The 20,323-nt window shown below is 38.9% G+C and overlaps 1 protein-coding gene across 6 annotated transcripts in view; it reads right to left on the reverse strand.

Annotated features, from left to right (window-relative positions):
* Window positions 1–20,323, reverse strand: part of LOC106119626 (microtubule-associated protein futsch) — a 46,441-nt gene that overhangs the window by 10,761 nt on the left and 15,357 nt on the right. For 5 of the 6 annotated variants that reach the window (XM_013314675.1, XM_013314676.1, XM_013314680.1 and 2 more), the window contains exons 2-11: window positions 19,667–19,721; window positions 19,351–19,465; window positions 19,095–19,220; window positions 10,977–18,982; window positions 9,540–10,842; window positions 8,852–9,069; window positions 7,843–8,416; window positions 6,936–7,037; window positions 5,992–6,210; window positions 5,778–5,914 (exon numbers count right to left, since the gene is read on the reverse strand). In XM_013314675.1, the coding sequence (XP_013170129.1) occupies window positions 5,778–5,914; window positions 5,992–6,210; window positions 6,936–7,037; window positions 7,843–8,416; window positions 8,852–9,069; window positions 9,540–10,842; window positions 10,977–18,982; window positions 19,095–19,220; window positions 19,351–19,465; window positions 19,667–19,720 (10,854 nt within the window). In that variant the 5' untranslated portion in view covers window position 19,721. The remainder of the gene's footprint in view (window positions 1–5,777; window positions 5,915–5,991; window positions 6,211–6,935; window positions 7,038–7,842; window positions 8,417–8,851; window positions 9,070–9,539; window positions 10,843–10,976; window positions 18,983–19,094; window positions 19,221–19,350; window positions 19,466–19,666; window positions 19,722–20,323) is intronic. The other variant, XM_013314677.1, reaches the window with a different exon arrangement.

A 20,323-nucleotide genomic window follows, 5' to 3' on the forward strand; every position in this document is an offset into this window, starting at 1 on the left:
GAATAAAAACAACGTTTATTGCAACTATAAAGCGTAAAGGCGGGAAAGCTGGCGCACAGCGTAATGGCCCTCACCGCAACTTATAATGGTAATATTGCGGTCGTAAGTTTGATGAGTGTAGTATACATACAATCTCGGGACAAGTGACAGTGTATTCTAGTTATCTGTTTTAATATATTATATCACAATGGCTGCAATGTCAGTAGTTACAATGTTGTTGTTAATGAACTAACCAGCGCTTCACCAAGACTTTGATGTTGGTAAAGTAAACAAGAACATTAGTCATTCATTAGTTCCTGTTAATCTTCGATACATAAAGAGATTGAATTTGTTTAAATTGCAAGTTAAGCCAATAGTATTTGTAGTACATAATATCAGTTGCATGGTGGCACGCGGAAGATGCGTCACGCTGGACGTCACGTGGAGCCAGGAGGAGGGAGAACTACGTAGTAAGCACCAAGTTGTAAACATAACAACACGTGATAAATTATCTGCGCAATAACATATTGTGGTGATCCAAAACTGTTCTAAAGTGTCATATTACTAAAATATACCTACTTAATAAAAATACATCATCTTGTCTACTCTGGTTAAGGACTATTTAAATATTTTTTTCGAATAATTGGACTGCATTATTGAAATTCGAAGATGCTGAATAACGATGACTTTTAGATTTCTCGTACACGCAGAAGTGAGTAAAAAATGGATCAAGGTGAGGTGTCGCAACACCAAAAGAGGCGAGGAGAGCGCACTGAGAGAGTTCGACGGCCAGAGCTGGCAACACACCAATACAACTACTGCAATATTCAAACTTTATGCCGGCTTCTTTTACGTTCTACTGATGCCTATTGCGAGCCTATATAAAGTTTGTATGGCACTATACCCGTCGTCAAACTCGCGTACCCATACCATTCTGATATTGCGGAATTAGGTACAGTTTAATGGCACATATATCACATATCTTAGACTAACGAAAAAAAGGAAGAGAATACAAGTCAAAACGTGACATCTTAAAATCGACAATTTGAAATAAATATTGTTTTAGATATGATACAATGATCCAAGTTTAAGAGTTTTTTTTCAATAAAACAGCAGTTGAAATATGGAGAAATAGAATTCTGATAATTTCATAATCCTGACCCAAAATTTAGTTACTTAGTGTCCGGGTTATCGTATGTAGGACAGGTGCTGGGATCACGGAAGTGAGGCCGGACTAATTACTAGGTCGTCATCTTAAGATATTTGTGGTAATGGTACAAAGGGGTGGGCACAACGTATACAGTTTACGTTGAGTGCAAATTAAAAAGACAAAGACATCAAGAACGCTCGCTTCTCGAAAATCTAATGACAACTAAAACAGTTGTGTATTTGATTACGATTTAACTGTGTTTCCTGGCAATGTTTTAGAGTGTTCCAGGTGTAGGTAATTATTGCTTAAGTAGCGATAGGTGCGCAGGCGCAGCGCAAACGCAGGCAAACAATTGCGTACATTGGGCGTTGGTTATATTTGGCGTAATGCGGTATATTGGGCGCGGAGTGAATGCCCTGCCATCGCTTCTGCTGTCTCAATTGGTGTACAAAGCTCTAGTTCTCATGTTGAGCGACGGCGGACATCAAAGAATGTTAATACGACATTGCTCTTTATGTTTTATTTAATTATTTGTACAAATTGTGTTTTAAACAATCTGTTTTTGCCCCTATCGTTTCATTATGCACTGGACACATTTTCATGAAATTGTGACTGAGACATTATAAAGAAGACGGAAGGTAGATCTGGTATGGGAGAAGGACAGGCAGATAACGAAGTATGTACTTAACTTGAAGTGAAATTGGACAATGTACTCGTAGCTTGTTTCTGTATAAATGTAGAAGACAGGGATCATGTGATATACTAATCACGACAAACATATCCGCTACGCTTTTATTTATTTATTTACCCGCTGACGACTTTACCAACATCTCAACTTAATGTAACTTTGCAATGACAGCCATCGTCAATACAATGATTACACAAAGAATAATCACAATTGTGTCTTGTTGAGATATCGGTTTTCTAGAGTTCTGCAAAATAAGGTGATACTATAGCCGTGGACTTTCACTAACATAATTTTTTTTTCAAAAGCTGTGAATGGACAGGTCTGAAATTTGGGGGATTAAAGTTTATATAGAGAACTGTTTTTCCTTTAACAGAATTATTTGAAAATTGATCTAGTTAAGGTATTTGAAAATCTGTTCTCCAAGCAGAAGTCGCGGGCGATAGCTACTATACTAATTATAATTCGGTGCATTGGAAGCCAACAACGCGGAAGTGCCTACAGTTTTATATTATGAATGCGAACTACACCAGACTTTGCACAACTAAAATTAGACAGGCCTTGATAGCTCGTGCGTACATCATTTAGTGCAAATAAACTGAACCAAACCTCCACAGAACTTTGTATACTTTGCTATTAATTTATTTAATGAACCTTGTGATGTCGGCAAATTTATAGAAAAATTGTGAAATGAAAACGATTTTAAAACGTATCTTGTAAAATGTTTTGACGTTTTACAAGATGTTACGCGAAGCGATCTTTTTCCGGGAGATAAATACGGAAACATGCGCATGTTTCCTGTAAAATCAGTGTGATGATTGAAGATTGAAGATATATAATAAATTGTATGGCGGGCAGGTTAAAAAATTAACGTTTCACAGTCGGTATGATACAATATTGTAATCAATACAATATTGTAATAAATGTTTAACAGTGGTAGAGCTCGCTTTAACATATTCGCACAAATCGGCCCGGCTCGCCCGGTGAAATACCACGACCACACAGAAGACAGGCGTGAAGCGGAAGCAATCCCGCGTTTCGTCTGATGAGTGTGCGTCCCGGAGGCCTAATTTAGTTCTCTTTCCCTTCCCACCCTTCTTCTCATAAGGAAAGGATGGGAAGTGGAAGTGAACTTTTCGGATGAGAGGATGCATGGAAGGGGAAAATATTTTCTTTCTGTGCATCCTCTCCTCCGTCGATTAAAGGCAGGCAACACATGTGCAATTGCGCATGTCTATGGGCAAAGGTCACTTCGCTATTCAGCGATTTCAGATGGCCGCTCGCTCGTTTGCCACCTTCTGATATAAAAAACAAAAAAACATGTTTGTTTTGAGTATAATGTAAATGTAAAACATAAGTGCATTATCAAAAGATAATGTAACTCAATATATTACAATTATAACAGTGTTTTTTTGCAATAGGATGAGGTGAGAAGCCGCAAACGAGACGTTGCGTCGCCGCCGTCGAAGTCTGTAAGCAAACACTAAGCCACGTGCTGCAACTGATATGCAGCGTATCGCCTTGCAGCCGCATTGTCTGACGCCGACATACGACCTCACCGCACTCCTCTAGGCCTGCACCACACAACCGCGAAAGCGAATCTCAAGACAGATCGAGGCAAAAATGAAACGCAAAATGAAAGTCGCGTTATATTCGCGCGCAAGTTTTGATTTTGTGTTATAAGTCTAGTTGCTAAATGATAAGGTAGAATAAACAAAATTCGTGCCAAGTTCGAATTTGGTCCTTAGGTTCCGGTTGGCTTTCGGTTATAATTATGTCGTCGGTTCGGAAAAAAGTCACGATTAAGTAACGAGATGAGGAACACGACACGAATCCAAAACAATACAATAAATGAAAGCATAAATGGTCTAAAAATTACAAAGATATAATTTCGTTTTCTTATACAGCCAAAGTATAAACTCAAAAACTAAACGTAATTGCGTCTGTATATCTTATGTAGTCCCATCCCAATCGTTGTTTTAGGAAAATGTGTTTTCGGCTAACTTCAAAACATAATTGTACTTGTATCTTTTAAATTGTATAAAAGTTTTTAATTGCAACATAAACTCAAAATTTTGTAAATATAGCAATAAGATAAAAAGAACACCAAAGTGATATTTAAGAAACGTATAAAGTAATTCTGTTCCTGGCAGCGGTTGCGACGGCGGCGAGCGAACTTTTGCACAAAAGCACTGAAAGCCTGACATAAAACTTGTTAATCTTTCAACTTAAGGTTAAGGTTCGCAAAAAATCGTAAATATAACACAAATTTGTTAATAAAAGCAATGATTTTTTTTTAATGTATATACATACTACATATAATTGAAGATAAAAATGTACTTTAATAAGTCAATTCAAGAAGTGAACGTTATGAAAGCTTCATAACTCGTGTTCGTAAAAGTTTAGCAAATTAATTTATTGAAGAGAGATGAAGGAAGGGAAATTATAAAAGCACTTACCTAACAAAGCTCGATTTAAAATACGCAATCCTAAAAGTTTACGAAGCACTAATTGTAATTAGGGAAATTAATTTTGATTGCCGACAGTTGGTTCCGGTCACTTTTTTAGACCATAAATTATAATTTTTTTACTAAGTTGTAATGGCGTGTCAATTTTGACATGGACCGATCTGCACGGGTGTATGGAACGGACTGCGCGAGCGGCCGTTAATGACGTCACCGCTACAAATATAGTACACAAATTCGTTTAAAGCAATTTTCGAACAGATCCTTTTATTTAGTGGTTTATAAAGTCTAAATTGCTAGGAATAGTGTGTCGACATACGTCGTTACATAGGAGCAGGGTCGGTGAAATGTCGGCGCGGTGTTATTTTTGGCGCGCTTTTCGCGTTTCCCGCGCGTGTCTTTAAACGGCGCGGCGCGGGCGCATCCAGCGCGCGCTTTTGTTTACTATTGGATTCCTCTCCGATCATCGATACGCATTTATATTACGCCATTATTTATAAACATTTTATTGAAATCCCAACATGTGTTCAAAATCCACAAAAGTTATAAATACCTGTTACAAGTTACGTTGAAAGTAAATGAACGTGTGAAGTCTCATTTAACATAATCATTGCATGATAACCAGAATAGGGCTTACTTACTACATTAATATGTATTACTCAAAATATTACTATTGCGTCACTCTTTTCCTTTCTAGAAACATATTAAATATGCAAAACATATATTAATTGTTAATACGTTGTTTGTAACATGATAATAAATCATAGTGTTGTGACATGATAGGGAGAGTGCGGTGCGGTGCGGTGCGGGGTAGCGGTGACTGCGCGCGCGCATTGAACTTGGCTGGCGCATCACTTCCTTATGACGCTACATAATTACAGAGATGAATCAGTGCGCGCGGATCTCATACAAGTACTGATAGCCAACTTGATTGATTTACAAAGATTACTATCTTCTTGATTAATCAATATACAATAAAAATATTATTTTATAGTTAACTGGTTTTTATATTAGAGGAAAATGTAGCATATTTAATGTTGTAACACTATGTGTACTACCACCACACAACGTCGCGTTGTTATCACACCACTAATTTGTTTATTCCCTTGTTTGTACGTTCGTATGTCTTACAATAACGGCGGCGAATGTATATTACTTGATTTATTATTTTCTACATTTCAGTGAAGGTTTAATTAGTAAAATTTAAAATAGCAAATGCTTTATAAACGCTGTAACATTTGGTCTGTGTAGTTGGTCTGCGGCCAAGCTTCTGTTTGTATTATGAACTAATGCGCTACAATCTTAGTTTGGACAGAGTCTGTGCTTGCGACTGCGCCGTCATTATTTGTTTTAAATTGTATTTTTTATATCATTAATTAAAGCTTAAGGTTTCCTTAAAAACTATGAAATAAAGACATTTAAAATTCGGTAGTGTCGTAATTAAGTTGTCTTAAGACATTACGAGCCGCTGTAAAGTTTGCACGGCACTGTAACTGACCTGTTTGACGATGACCTTGCCCCCGGCGCTCTCGGTGACGTAGCCTTGCATGCCGGCCATCAGCACGCTGGCGCCCAGAAACTTGTTGAGCAGCGCGCGCGCCTCCGCGTCCTCGCCGCAGTCGGTGTCCTCCACCACTGCACACACAGATACATTCGTCTACTCAAACTGAAACTGTTCAATGGAAGTAATCATTATTGATTAGATCGCTTACCTATGTCAGCATTCTTCATCCTGGTGAGAATGTCTTGCACTCCGGTGACTTTAGTGTCACTGTCGAGGAAGGAGCGCTCGTGACGCGCGCGGCTGCGCGTCGTCGTGGTGGTGGTGGTGGTCATACCGTCGCCGCTCTCCTGCCGGCTGCTGCTTGTGGTGGTCACCACGTTCTCTTCTGCAGAACCCAAGCTCTGCTCGCTATCCGTGCGGTGCAGTTCTGATGCAATCATAACACAACAATATAGTAGACTCATCGATGATGGAGAAAAAAGAGAATCTTTTAAGACAGCTACGTAGAAGAATGAGTATATATTTCCTAATTTATTGAATAGTCTTTAAAAGGTCAATGATCTTAATGTCTTACAACAAATATGCGGACAGTCCGGCAAGTCAACAATAGTCCGGCAGTGGTTTTAATAAATGCGATATTCAGTTACAATGTGTGTAAATGTAAGGAGACGTGCCAGCATGAGTGTCAATAGTGTTGGGTCTTGTTTTTTAGCTTTAATAAACAATTGTACAAAATGATCGCACACAATACGCTGTTTGTAAAAACACAAATCTTTTTGTAAAGTTGCCGCGGTTACTATCCCACGGTTAAATAACTGTAATCAAATTTATTGTGTGACTTTTGTATGTCATTTTGTGTTTACAAAAGGTCAACATACGACTGAGGAAGTGGCGTGCAAAATACGATACTTTTCCTTACAAATAAAGTTTCAATGGCAGGAAACATTTAAGTACTGATCAAATGTGAATGGTGCAACAAAATAAGATTACTGTCTGACTAACCGTTGGTTTTGGAGACTAAAATCTATGTACGAAACAAATCGTCATTCCTGTCATGATGTTTGAGAAAACAGAGAAAACAATATGTTTTAAACAGAGATTTTGGTCTCAGAAATTCAGTGTAAATAATGTTGATTATAATGTTGGACTCACCGGCGTGCGTTGTATCGTTGGAGCCACTGTCCTTGATACTAGTGCTGCGCAAGATGAGTCCCGCCTTGGGGTACGACGCCCGCTCGTTTTTGCTACTCTCACCTGTGATAATACACAAAAAAGCTATTAACTTACGCAACTTTCAATAAATTTTAACTTGATCTATTGATATTTAATAAATCACTTTATAAAAATAAACAAATTAAATGTAACTGTACTCTTGTAGCTGTTTTTTTTTATTGCAAAGTTCCGATGACTCAGCCAACGCTTTGTAAGCTTATTCACTATCTCTTGATTGCTCACTTTTTGTAAACACTTGAAAAGTAAGTGCAATAGTATTTTGGTTTATTATCTAAGCAAAGAACTGCTTCCAATCTTAATAAATTACGATGCAGTCAAAAACATAATGTTTATTACCGTTTCGTATAAAAACAATTTCTTTCCGAAAGCCTTTTAATACGATGTTTAAAACTCAGTATCAAATTACGCGTTTTTTATTGTTATATCTCTTTATTTTGAACACGTTTATGTTGCCGGTGCGCAGCGTATCACAGGCAGCAAGTGAGCACTGAGCACTGACCACTGAGCGCTGAGCGCTGCTGGGGCGAACTGCGACACGTTCGAAAGTGAACTCATTACATAAGTAAATTGCAGGCCTTTAGAGAGTCTGTAGTCACGTGACGTCACACCTAGCCCCCTCCCCTCCACCTCCACCTCCACGACTACTATACTTTTACATTTGCCTCAATAAAGGTTCAGTCAGGAATATATTATTTAAAGTATTAATAACTGTTTTAACTGATCAAATATTTATAATATCTATTAGCAATATTACAACATTGTAAATTAATTTCACTTTCTAACGGGACATTGTGTTTATAAAAATTACAAACAAAAGTATACTTACTTGCATTCTTAATGAATTTCTCCGTAAGAGACTTGACGGATCCCTGGCGAAGGACAGTCTTCTTATTTTCGACTCGTCTCTCACTCCTGCCAGTGTCTTTGCCTCGCGGTTCCACTCTTTGCATGTTTTCAATTCTATCCACTCTCTCCTCCCGCAATCTTCCATCTGTCTTGTCGCCGTGACTAGTTCGTCGACTTCCAACTCTTTCTTCTCTCGTTATTTCGATAGAGTACCCATCGTCTGCGGTTTCCTTTTGCCTACGATTATCCTCTCTTTTACTCTCCATTACGTATGTTTCTGAGTATTCTTTTTGATTATACTTTTGTGTGCTGTCTGTTTCTTCCAATCTAGTTAGTTCTACGTTGCATTCGTTGTCTGTGTCCTGTCGTGTCACGTTGCGCACGTGGCGCTCTGTTGTATATTTATCTTCTTTGTCGGTGACGCTGTGCTTCCTTTCGTTGACATCCTCTATGTACCGTGTCTCAGAGGAGCGGTCGCTGGCGGTCTGGCTGGCGGTCTGGCTGACGCGCCTGTCGCTGTGTGTGAACTGTTCGAGCGCGGCGCGATCCTCCTTCTGTCAAACAAAACGACAATTTGTCACGGCGCTGAACAAAAAATATAATGAACTCAATATTATCATTGTTATGTTGAATTCGATATCGTAAACTGTAGTACGGTGATGGTTGAAATGCTGAATTTTATTAATAAAATCTTATAAAGGCTTAATAAATTGTTTATTTAATTAGAACAATAATTGCTTAGTACCATTTTAAGACATTTATCTAAAATATTGTAAAATGCTATAAAAAGTGAGTATGTAAGAATTTAATTGGTTTCCTTATTCAACTTCATGATTTTGTTTATTTATAGGCGCTAATTACATTTGTTTTTTATAATGGTAGAGTCAAATTTTTGAAAAACGAATTTGCATACCACGGTTTCAACTTAAAATAAGTTATGTTTTATTTTTGCTGTGCGACTTTGCTAATAAATTAGTGAAGGCGCTTACAGTATGAATCTCGTTGTAAGTGGTGCCGCTGTCGCCGCCAAACTTCTTGGTAGTGGTGATGGCGGCGAGGCCGTGTATCTTGGAGGGCCGCTCCCCCTGCTGGTGCAGCAGCTTCTCCAGGTCTTCGGGTTCGGTGGAGTACGCGGTGACGGAGACTGTGCCTACCGGCTCGCCGCCGTTTTTGGAATGATACTCTTGTCGGATTACGGTACCTTTTACTGTAAACATAATAAATCATTTTACGTCTTGAATTCAACTACACTGTATTTAATAAAATATTCAATATTTATGTAAGGCATATTTATCGAGTACAATGTTTGACGACTGTTCACCTTGAAAGTGATCTTGTAACTGAACTGCGGTGACATTTTATACTTATATATGAATGTTTATATATTTAATCTTATTCACATAACCAGTACGAAACCTGTCACTTCGTATTCGTTTCTTTTATTTCGTTAAAACAATACTTGTTTTTGTTTACAACTTGTAAGTATGAAAGAGACACTTAAATGGAGTCTATTTAAAAGTTATGCGTCTTTTAATTTTTTTTTTCGTTTAAGTATGTAATAATTACGAAAAATTCAAATAAAAGAATAAAAGCCGAATGTTTGCAATATAGATTTCTTGTTAAACCTGTACAAATATTTATGTAAGAAGTGATGTGAATCATTTTGTTTGATATTACCTTGATAGTTTGTGGCCCCTTTCCTGAGCGCCTTGATACCAAACAGCGGTCTGCCGTCCGCGTCCAGTGGCCCCGGCCCGTAGCTGGATGTGATCACGTCGATAGGCTTAGAGATCACTTTGGACGGGCTCGCGGAACGATACTTAGGCTTCTCAGTCTCCGCTTTCTTGGTACTGTACGTGCGAACGGATGAACTAACTTTCTTGAGATTCCTGTTTGTCACCCAGGACGGTTTCTCCTCCTGTTGCGGTTTGGAAGAAATCTTCTTGTCGATATCATTTACGACTTTGCCAGTGGTTTCTACTTTCTTATCTATTTGTGGTTCTCGTTGCACCGGCTCGACGTGTGGCTTTTGCAAGTCAGGGCTCCGGCTTCGGGACTTTTCTGGACTCTTAGGTCTGCGAGCCGGACTCGGACTCTTCTCTGGCGAGGAGGACCTCTTTCCATTCAGTTGCACAATCTCAATGACATCTTTCGACGATGCACGTTCTGTTATGTTCTTTGTTATAATTGTAGAGGAATGTTTGGTCTCTACAGTATCTTGTTCATCTATGACATGTACAAGGTTAGGTTGCTCTTGTCTTTTAACAGTTTGCTCTTGCTTTACGACCGTTACTGTAGCTTGTAAAGGTGTTTTTTTAGGTTTCGGCGAAGAAGTCTTAGCTTCTTCTGATTTTAGACCGATCTTCTTCATATATGCCGTAGCGTACTCGCTGAACCGATTGGATTTAGGTTTCGGCGTTGCCGTTTTCGTTGGGGACCCAGGCCTGCCTTTTTTATCGGGACTTCCAGGACGCATCGGACTTTTAGAAATGGGTTTTGACTTTTGAGACAGTTTCGACGGACTTTGTGGTCTCTTGATGTCGGTGACATTATTGGGCATCTTAGCATGACCATTGGGTATTGGACTTTGTTCTTTAGGTTTTGTTGGTTCAGGCGAAATATGTTCGGCTTGCCTTATTGGGGATTGTCTTTCAGGCGAAGGAGATTTGAGAACGTTTCTTTGGAGCTTTGATTTGAGTTCCGGGGATGGTTCTCTTTCAGCTGAGGGCTGTTTTCCGGGAGATTGCATTCTGGAGTAAGATTTAGATTCCCTCTCTGGTGACTTTTGTGGAGTAGATCTGGAATGGTACTCAGGAGTGTGTGATCTCGGTTGACGTTCCTGTGACGGCGTTTTCTTGACTGTAGCTACGGTCTCCTTTGTTATTCTTGTGCTTACAGTATCGTTTTCTTGATTTTTCTTAGCAATACGGATTTGCGCTCGAATGCGACGCCTCTGTTCGTATCCCACGACTTTTTCCAACTGAAAAATAATAACTTTATAATAGAGATAGAATATACAACACTATTAATTCGTCACTTTCTAAATAATATTCAATAACTAACCAGGACGATTAAGATATCATTTAACTATTTAAACTCTACAATCTGACTCACCATTTGCTCTAGAAGGTCAGTGTCATATATATCTTCAATGCAAGACTGGTGGTGCTCGACGCTGCTGCGACGCAGCTCGCTGGTCACAGTGGATCTCTCGATGCTCGTCCGCCGCAGCTCAACACCAAACTTTCCACTTCCTCGTCGACTGCTAACTTCTGGTTCTTCTGTTACTTTTGGTTCCTCTTTAAGTTGGCTCGTTTTTGTTGGGCGCAAGTAGCCAGGAATTTTGTCCTGCAATTTTTCATTATCATCGTGTTCGCGCTTCTGTTGAGGTGATTCGGATCTCTCTGATCTGGAAGTTGTCGTCTGTTTAGTGATAGTTGTAGTTGTTTTTGTTTCAACTCCTTGCTGCGCCGGTGATTTGTTCCTTACAATATCTGGAGACAGTGTTCGCACAGGACTTCGGCGTTGTGTTTCTTCAATCGGTTTAGGTTCGGTTTGCTGAAGAGTTCGTGGACTTCCAACATCAGATGTAAAGGTAACTTCATCATCCTTGTTATCAATGTGATCTACTTTCGGAGGTTTTTCTTTTATGGGCTTGGAAACAGGTGGGTTAGCTTTGGGAAACTGTTTAGTGTCCGGTCGCTTAGTTACCTTCGTGTGAATAACGTCTTTAGTTGTTTGCTTGTTTGTTGCAATATTTTCAAACAGAGCTTTTGCTTTTTTTACGGCTTCGCTGCTGCGTACAGGTGTGATTTTTAGAGGAACCTTTTCAGTTGGCTTGTTAGACCGAACGGAGCTTTCTTTAGTCGTTTCCTGAGTGACCAACGATTTATTTATAGACTCGTCACGAGCCTCTAATTCTTTTTTACGTATCTCTTCATGAGTTTCGTCAACTTTATAATCGTCATCTGACTCGTAATCGACATTTTCTATAATTTTCCTCATAATTTTGTCATGCTTTTCTTTAATTTTCTTTTCTTTTTCCTCTACCTCATATGATTCGCATAAAAATTGTTCAGCTGTTTTAACAAACTTATTTACTTTGTCAGAAACGCTAAGCAAACAGTCATCGCTTTTTAAAGATTCGTCAACGTCGGTTAAATCTGGACGTTGTACTTTTTGACTTGTTTTTGGTTTGGAAACCTTTATATTCTCAGCTGTTTCAACGAATAAATGAGCTTTATCATTAACGCTAAGTTTAGTGTAATTATCTTGGTAAACAGTCTCCCTGTCATACTCATCTTTTATGTTTCGGGATGGGCTTCTACTGTCCTTTGTATTTCTTGGACCCTTGGCAAACTTATTTACCTTTTCAGAAACAGAAAGCAAACACTCGTCAGTAATAAGATTTTCTTCAACAACATCAGAATGTATCCTTTTTTCGGTTTCTTTGAAACGCTGGGAACTTTCTTTAGGTTTGTTAACAGTTTGAATTTTATTAGTGAATCTAGATACTTTATCAGTAACCGTGAGCAAACATTCATCCGATTCTGTTAAACTGCTTTGGTCGTTTCTTTTTACAAACAATTCATCATCTTCACATATCTCAACTATGTCATCTACAATTGTCTCAGCTTCGTGAATAGTGTGATACGCTCTCTTGTTCAAATCATCGTCTGGTTCATTAACTTCATCGGGGAATCTAGGGATGCCTACATCTTCTGAGAAATTGACTGGAGTAGGACATATGCGATCTGGTGAATTTTCTCTGGAAGACTTAGCTTGCTGGACGTCAATAATGACATCATCTTCGTCAACTGATGTATTTAAAGAAGTAGCGGACTTGGGTTTACTTGGAAGTTTAGATTGTGACTCTTTTGTTATTGATTTAATGTTCTTAGCAACACTTGATAATCTATTAATTTTTGATGTTGAAACATCGTTGACATGTATTTCTGGTTTAGACTTAACCTTTTGCGGCGATAATGGCTTTTTGGATTTAAATGTTACATCACTGCTTGTTCGGGTAACTTTCACATCGGATTCTTTTTTAGGACCCACATCTTTATTGAGGATCTTTGAAGTTGGTGTTTTTCTAATTTCCGTATCAAAGGTCTTATTAACAACACTGACTTTAGTAGACGCCTTCGTAGATGAGGTTTTGCTGAAACTATTTTGTTTTATTACACCCGTTGACTTTTTAATTTCACTTGTTACACTCTTATCGAGTTTTGTTGGTGAAGGTTTTCGTATCAGCTGAGAAGGCACATGTTCTTTAGATTTAATGCCTATTTTTTGCACTTGTGGAGATTTGGGTCTCTCCGTTGAAGTAAAAGGTTTTTTAGGAGATGTACTTCTAGGTTTACTTTCAGGAGTATCTGGTCTAGGACTGTGCACGTTTGTTACTTTCTTAGTAGGTGAAACATTTCTTGATGAAGGTTTGCTGGAAACTTTTTGTTCTTTTGTTTTATCAAGTTTAGATTTCTCTGTGTGGCTTTTATCATGTCTAACAGATATTACGCGTTTTTGTATAGTTTCGGTGATTTCATTTGCATCGTGTATATCACTTTCCTCGACATAATCTGTTACAACATCAATGTCCCGTAAGCAAATGGTCGTCTTCTCTGGACTTTTTTCACGGTTTGGAATTTTTTCTTTCCTATCCGGTGATAATTTTCTCAACGATTTTTGAACTCGATCCAAAACTTCTTGTTCTCTTTCTGACGATATAAATTGACTAGTATAGTCAGTTGTTGAAGGATCCTCGGACGGCCTTTCGTTAGGATAAGTCGAAAATTGATTTTCCGGCTTTTCAACAGAATGTGTTACTTTCCCGGATTTATCAGAAATATTTGGTTTAGTATCTTTTTTCTGTATGTTGGATTTTGGCGCTGCTTTTTTTTCCGGACTGTGCGGTCTTCCGTGTTTACTTGAAACTTGCTCCTGTGGTTGATTAACAGGAGATTTATGTCCTGTTCGTTGTACCACTGGTTTTGATTCTGGACTTGTGTCAGCCTTATAAGAAGTTTTCAAACCGTGTTTTACAATCGAATCTGCAGTATGTTGAGTAGTACGATCTGTTCCCGGCTTTCTTTCAGGTATCTTAGATGCAAGCGTGTTAGGATGTTCTGAATTAGTTCTGGACCTTTCATCGGGGTTTTTGTGTTTTCTTTCAGGACTTTGATGCGGTGATGTACGTTTATTAACAATTTCTTCGTGTATTTTTTTCTGTACATTAGTAACTTTTGATATATCCTCTGACTGCGTAACAGCGTGATGCTCTGCATGTGAAATGAAGTCACGTAATTTTGTTGGCGAAGTGTCTCTGGAAGGCACTTTTTGCGGTAAGTCTTTTTCATGTTTCCTTGTTGGATGAGATTCTGGTATTGTTGTATTTTGTGATTTACCTGAGACCGATTTCTTTGTAGGTGAAGAGTCCCGTGTTGATAATTTATCCGAAGCAGACTTCTTTGTAGGTGACGAGTCCCTTGTTGGTAACTTATCTGACTCAGGCTTCTTTGATGGTGAAAAGTCTCTTGTTGGTAATTTATTTGTTTCACTCTTCTTTGTGGGTGACATGTCCCTGAATGGTAATTTTTCAGTTTCAGGCTTCTTTTTAGGTGAAGAGTCACGTACTAATGTTTTTTCAATAATGGTTGTTTTGACCATTGATGAATCCATTCCAAGTGTTTTCTGTAGAGTATCCGTGTCAGTTTTCTTAGGCGAGGATTCGCTTGTGGGCGTTTCTTGCGCCTTGGTAGCGTCAAGTTTCTTTGTAGGCGATGAATCTCTAACAGATATTTTTTGTGGCTTGTCTGCACCTATTTTCTTGACAGGTGACGTATCTCTTGAAGGTAATTTTTGAGGCTTGTCGATGTTCGTTTTCTTAGTAGGCGATGAATCTCTAATTTGAGTTTTAATTGTTGTATCTATTTCACTTTTCTTTGTCGGGGATGAATCCCTCGATACAGGAGAATTTGACTTCGCCTTTGTTGTTGGTATATCGCCGGGAGACGTAGCTTGTTGATCAATTACCCCTGATGTATCGTCGGTGTTCTTATCATCTTCAACATTAGATAATGTTTTCTTCCCGTTTATCGGTGTTTCTTTGATTAAAGGTTGGTTTGTAAGAACAGTTTTTGTCGACTCCTCTCTTTCTTTCCTCAAAAAGTCCCGAACAGTATTATTTTCTTCCTTTGTTTGATTATAATTTTTGTATTCCAAAGTTAAGGAATCGTGGCCTGGTTCTGGACTGGTACAAGGAGACACACTAGGAGAGGTGAGATTCGAAGTCTTCGTAACTGTAGATGTTATAGTTTCTTGCGTAGAGGTCTTTGATGATTTGTCTTCCATCATTCCAAGTATCTTACGACAACGTTCTTCATAAGTTTCACGACGCTCCAGTGGCGGTTTAGGCTTAACTGGAGTATGATCTGATTTTTGTGATTGATCCTTTTCCTGTTGTATTCTCTGATCATGAACATCCTTTTTTTCGGTTGTCGGGGACACTCGGAAACTAGATGGCGGTTGTTCTGTTGGAGACGTTTGAATCTTTTCAGTCGGAGGTTTTTTCAACGAACTTTTTCTAGGAAGACTACTTTTGTTAGGTGATGATATTTTCTGCGGAGACGGAGATCTACAAGGTATTTTAGAAGGCGAAATGGGTCTCGTTACCTCAACCCTCTTGTTGATATCATCTGTAAGCACTTCCGTGGATTCCGTATATGTAATGCTATCGTCAAGATCCGTAACAATAACTTCTTCTCTACGAGGTGAGCTAAAATACACAAACCCACTAGCAGAAGTAGTGGGTGAACTCTGACCAGTTGATGGCTCTTCTTCAGTAGATTTTGGTTTTCTAGTAGGACTGCTGGAGGGAGTTATCAGTTGACGCGGTCGGCCCTTCGTGACTGTCTCTTTTACGACATTTGTTTTAACTTTATTTGTCTCTTCGGAGATTTTTTCAACATCTATGAAATCAGTAGTCTGTTTATATTTATTTTCTTTGATTAAAATTTTAGATGGGGAAATAGTGTCTCTCGTAGAAGGCTCAGATGGTTTTGAAGGGGATTTTGGTCTGACTAAAGTTTTATTGGATTTTTCAAAATCAGAAGTGGTAACGGTTTTTATTTCTGTCTGATCAACATGTTTTTTGTCGTAAGTCTTCGACGGCGAAGATTCTCTACTCGATGTGCTCTTATTGTTTAAACGATCGGGACTGTCATGTTTTTGAGGAAAACTGTTTTTATCATTTGTGTCTACACGTTTGATATATTCACTTGACATCTTAGTGCGCTGCTCCTCTTTATTATAATGTGTTTCAGTTATGTTATTTTCTGTAAATGTAACCGAATTTTTATTCGGGGACGGCGATCTCTCTGATTTTTTTCGTCCATATTGCGTTGTTTCTGGTTCATTCGGGATAGATGGATGATTTTTATTTTTGTCTTTAATGGGAGTATACATTTTAGTTTCTTCGTCGATTAATTTATAGTGATCTTCTTTTAATAGCTCTGTATTTTTAATATAATCGTTTTGTTTAATATTAATATCATTGTCAGGTTTTCTTTCTTCACTTGAAATTTGTTTTGGATGCTGATTTTTACTCGGTCCTGATATATCAGATTTTGTATTATTATCTTTATTCGGACTATCACTATGTCTGTCGGCATATTCATTTTGTTGGTAATTAGGGGTTTTGTTCTGTATTTCAGCAGGACACATTCTATTGTTGAATTTTTTATTTATTTCTTTCTTGTCAGGACTTCTATCGCGTTTCGTAGCGTCAGCCGATGGTGGATAATCATAATGTGACTGTGGTGTAGGAGAACGCCTTACATTAGTTGAATCTTTAACTGGGGAATTACCACGAATTGGTGACGTTGTATATATTTCACCTTTCCTTTGATTTGGTCCTGCACTTGCCTTCCTCTCGGGACTTGAAGTTGGTCTTGTAGGTGAGTCCTTATGTTCTTTTGGTTCCCGGTTAGGGCTTGGTCTGAGTCTTGCCGTAGGTCTTAGAACGTTTGATCGATCTGGCGAAATTTTGCGAGTAGGTGCAGTAGAGGAAATTTCTGTATCTTTAGATTGCTCAGGACTAACACTTGGTTTGGTTGGAGTAAAATTGTTTTGTGGAACACGTGAAGGAGAAGTAGATTTATAGCCAGGACTCGTTTGGTATCTTGACGATGAAGGAGGTTTTTCAGGACTGGCACTCGATCTTGGGTGGTAACCTTTATCAACTTTCTTTTCGGGGCTAAAGGACCTGTTAGGAGATTTGGAACTTGGTGTGGCATGGTGGTGAATATCATCGGTACGTCTATTAGTTTTGATTTCTGTAGAGGAATGCGTCGAGTGAGTACTAGAATATCTTGAGGTGTTACGACTTGGAGAGGATCTGTCGGTTTTTGTCGGACTACCGCCTCGGCTAGATGGTTTTCTATAGGACTTGTCAGGACTTCCTCCGCGGCTACTTGGCTTTCTATAAGTCTTGTCTGGGCTGACACTACTTCTTAGAGAAGAATTGCTCGACGCAAAAGTTCTGCTACCCGGTGAAGATGCTCTGGTCGACGGACGAGTTGGGGTGTCCGATCTTAAAGTGCTGGCCCAAGCTTGATGTGAAGGGCTGTAATCTGTGCTAATTTTTTTCTTGGTGTAATCAGATTGATATGTGGTTTGATAAGAATCTGTACTAGTCTTACGTTCAACTGTTTCTTCGACTTTTTTATCATTTTTTACGAAATGTATAATTTCTTTATTATCTTGTTTATGTATAGTCTCATCTTTTACATTGTGACGTCTAAAATTCTGATTATCCGTAGATAATTTTATTTCCCGGTTAACTTCGTTCATGTCATCTTCCTCTGTTTTCTCATATCTTCGAATTTGTTGTTTGTCTTCCGATGACAAGACATCTCGCCGATCTACTACATCAAACTCATTTATTTCGTGGCGTCGAACATGTTGGGTATCTGCCGATGTTACAACTTCACGACGGTTTACATTATCAAACTCTTGAATGTCGTGATGTCTAACACGGTGGTCATTTTCGGAGGATATTACTTCACGTTGATCGAATTTATCGAACTCATTTATTTCATTACGCCTGACACTGTGGACATCAGACGATATTACATCGCGATGAAAATCGTCTTTGACATCGTCTACTTTTCGAAATTGTTGAATGCGTCTACTATGTTGGTCATCTTCTGAAGATATTACTTCTCGTCTGTTAACTTCATCTACTTTAATCTCATTTCTCTGTTCCTGACTGCGATGTTGTACTTTCTCTTTGTAATCATCCTTTTCATTTGTAGAATAATCATATTCATGACTTCTCTTAAAATCATACTCATCTAAATGTCTTTGACTGTCAACAATGTCGTTAGAACGGTCGGTGAATGTATCACAGATGTTATTAGACAAAGATTCCGTTAAATCTGAGCGTTTCGTAGACGAAAAAGACGAGGATTTACTTTCGCTTTTCATTTGCTGTGAATGGCGCTCTGAACGACTGCTCTGGACCACAGGCGCTCGAAACTCTCGGCGAGTGCTCGTAACTCTAGTACCATCAGGGAGGCATCTCGTCTCCACTATTACTTTTGTATTGTCATCGGGATATTCAATTTTTCTCGAAACTAGTTCTCCTTGATCATTATTGTTTCTCAGACTACTTTCATAGTCGTTCGTTGTAGTCATCCTTTTTGTAGTCATTTCCTCGTTACGTTTGTTATCATAAAATTGTTCTTTTACATTCGAGCCGTCAGTAATGTACGGCGCAGCGTCATGGGTGGCCGAAGAGAATTCTTGGAATTTGGACGTAGAGGTGGAGGAGCTGGTGGTGCTTGAAAAATGAGACCCGTCGTCGGTTTGACGCACAACCTGTTCGTGAGCGGCGGTGTTGGACGAGCTCTCGTTCCTCTTCAGGCTGGTGTTGCCGTCGTCGTACTGGGTGACAGCTTGCTTATGGTGATCGACAGCTGCGAACTGGCCCTGTCCACCCTCTACGTCGTATTTGCCTTCAATGTTCGCTTGAACAGTTTTGATGTGGGTGTGGCCATCGTCAGTCGTTCTGTTCTCGGACTCCACATTCCAACCGGCGTTGGAGAGGTCCTTCAGATCTGAAAATTATTAGAAGAGTATGAGCCACATGTAGAGAAATTGTTGTCACTGTTACTGTTTAATAGGCGTTAGTTCTGTTAGGGTTATGTCGGTGCAGACGTGCAGGAGAACCTTGGCCACGGTACGCGAACTCCTTGGGCGGAGAGCCCGCGTCGCGCACCTCCTTGCTCTTCATGGATTGGAAGTTTTGGTCCGCGAAGGACTTCACGTGGCCCTGCGACGACGAGAACTCACAACCTGCGCCGGGGACAATACTACAGTGGTAACTTTATATAAATAATAACAAGAATAAATATTGAGAGGTACAATATATGTATATATAAATAAATATATCGTTTAAAAATATTTGAAATGTAAGTATTGTCACCTTTGGTGTCGGAGGCGGGCTCCGGCGAATAGAGGTTGCGCAGCCGCTCCTCGCGCAGCCGATACATGTGCGCGCGGATCTCTTTCTTCCTAGAGAAGTCTTGAGTCTGCTGCCACTGCAACACACACACACACATACTTAATAAAGTTCAGTTGCAAATAAGGCAACTTTACTAGATTCTTTTATTTATTACTTTCAGCGCAGCAATTTAAGAACCAAGTTAGTGACCAAGTATTATAATTAATTTATTACAATATATATATATATAAAATGGTCATAAGTATTTTTAAAAATAACAAAATTAATAAATTGTTACCATGCGTCGCAGGAGATCCTCGTCGCGGATCAAGGAAACGTCTCCGTCGGACATTCTGCGGACAAACAGAACGAAATGTTATTTATTATTAGGTAAAGATAAGTAAATAATACATCTATGCTTAGGAACATCCATATCGCATACGTAACAACGAAGCGTTCTTAGGAGTAATAATTTTAATAGGTAAGTAAATGCATTTTAACTATATGTCAAGGCAAACATTTTTATAAGAATTTACGGCAAGTATGGACTGTTTAATTCACCTTGCGTTAAGTCTGGTCTTAATATGGGTGATACAGCATTCCTGTCATTATATCCCACTTGTTTAAAATATTGTCTTAGAACATTGTTAAGTTTTTTCAACAGGTTTAATACTTTTAGAGCCGCCGACTTGGCTTCACTTTCATGTGAAGAAATTGTATTAGCGTGTTAGAACATCGAAATTACACAACTTTTTAAATATAGATTAGTTATCCAGTTGCTAAGCCATTACATCTGTGTTTTGCAACTTATCATATGCTATACAGACACATTTTAATACTTGTAATAAGTATAGTTTGCGAGCGTCGTTTGTGTAATTGACGCTGCGACATGTGACATTCGCAAAATAAAAGATGTCGGCGGGCGCGCAAACGTGACCGTGTTTAGCAAACAGGA

The sequence above is a fragment of the Papilio xuthus genome, unplaced genomic scaffold (genome assembly GCF_000836235.2).
Source record: "Papilio xuthus unplaced genomic scaffold, Pxut_1.1 DF827135.1, whole genome shotgun sequence".
Taxonomy (NCBI): domain Eukaryota; kingdom Metazoa; phylum Arthropoda; class Insecta; order Lepidoptera; family Papilionidae; genus Papilio; species Papilio xuthus.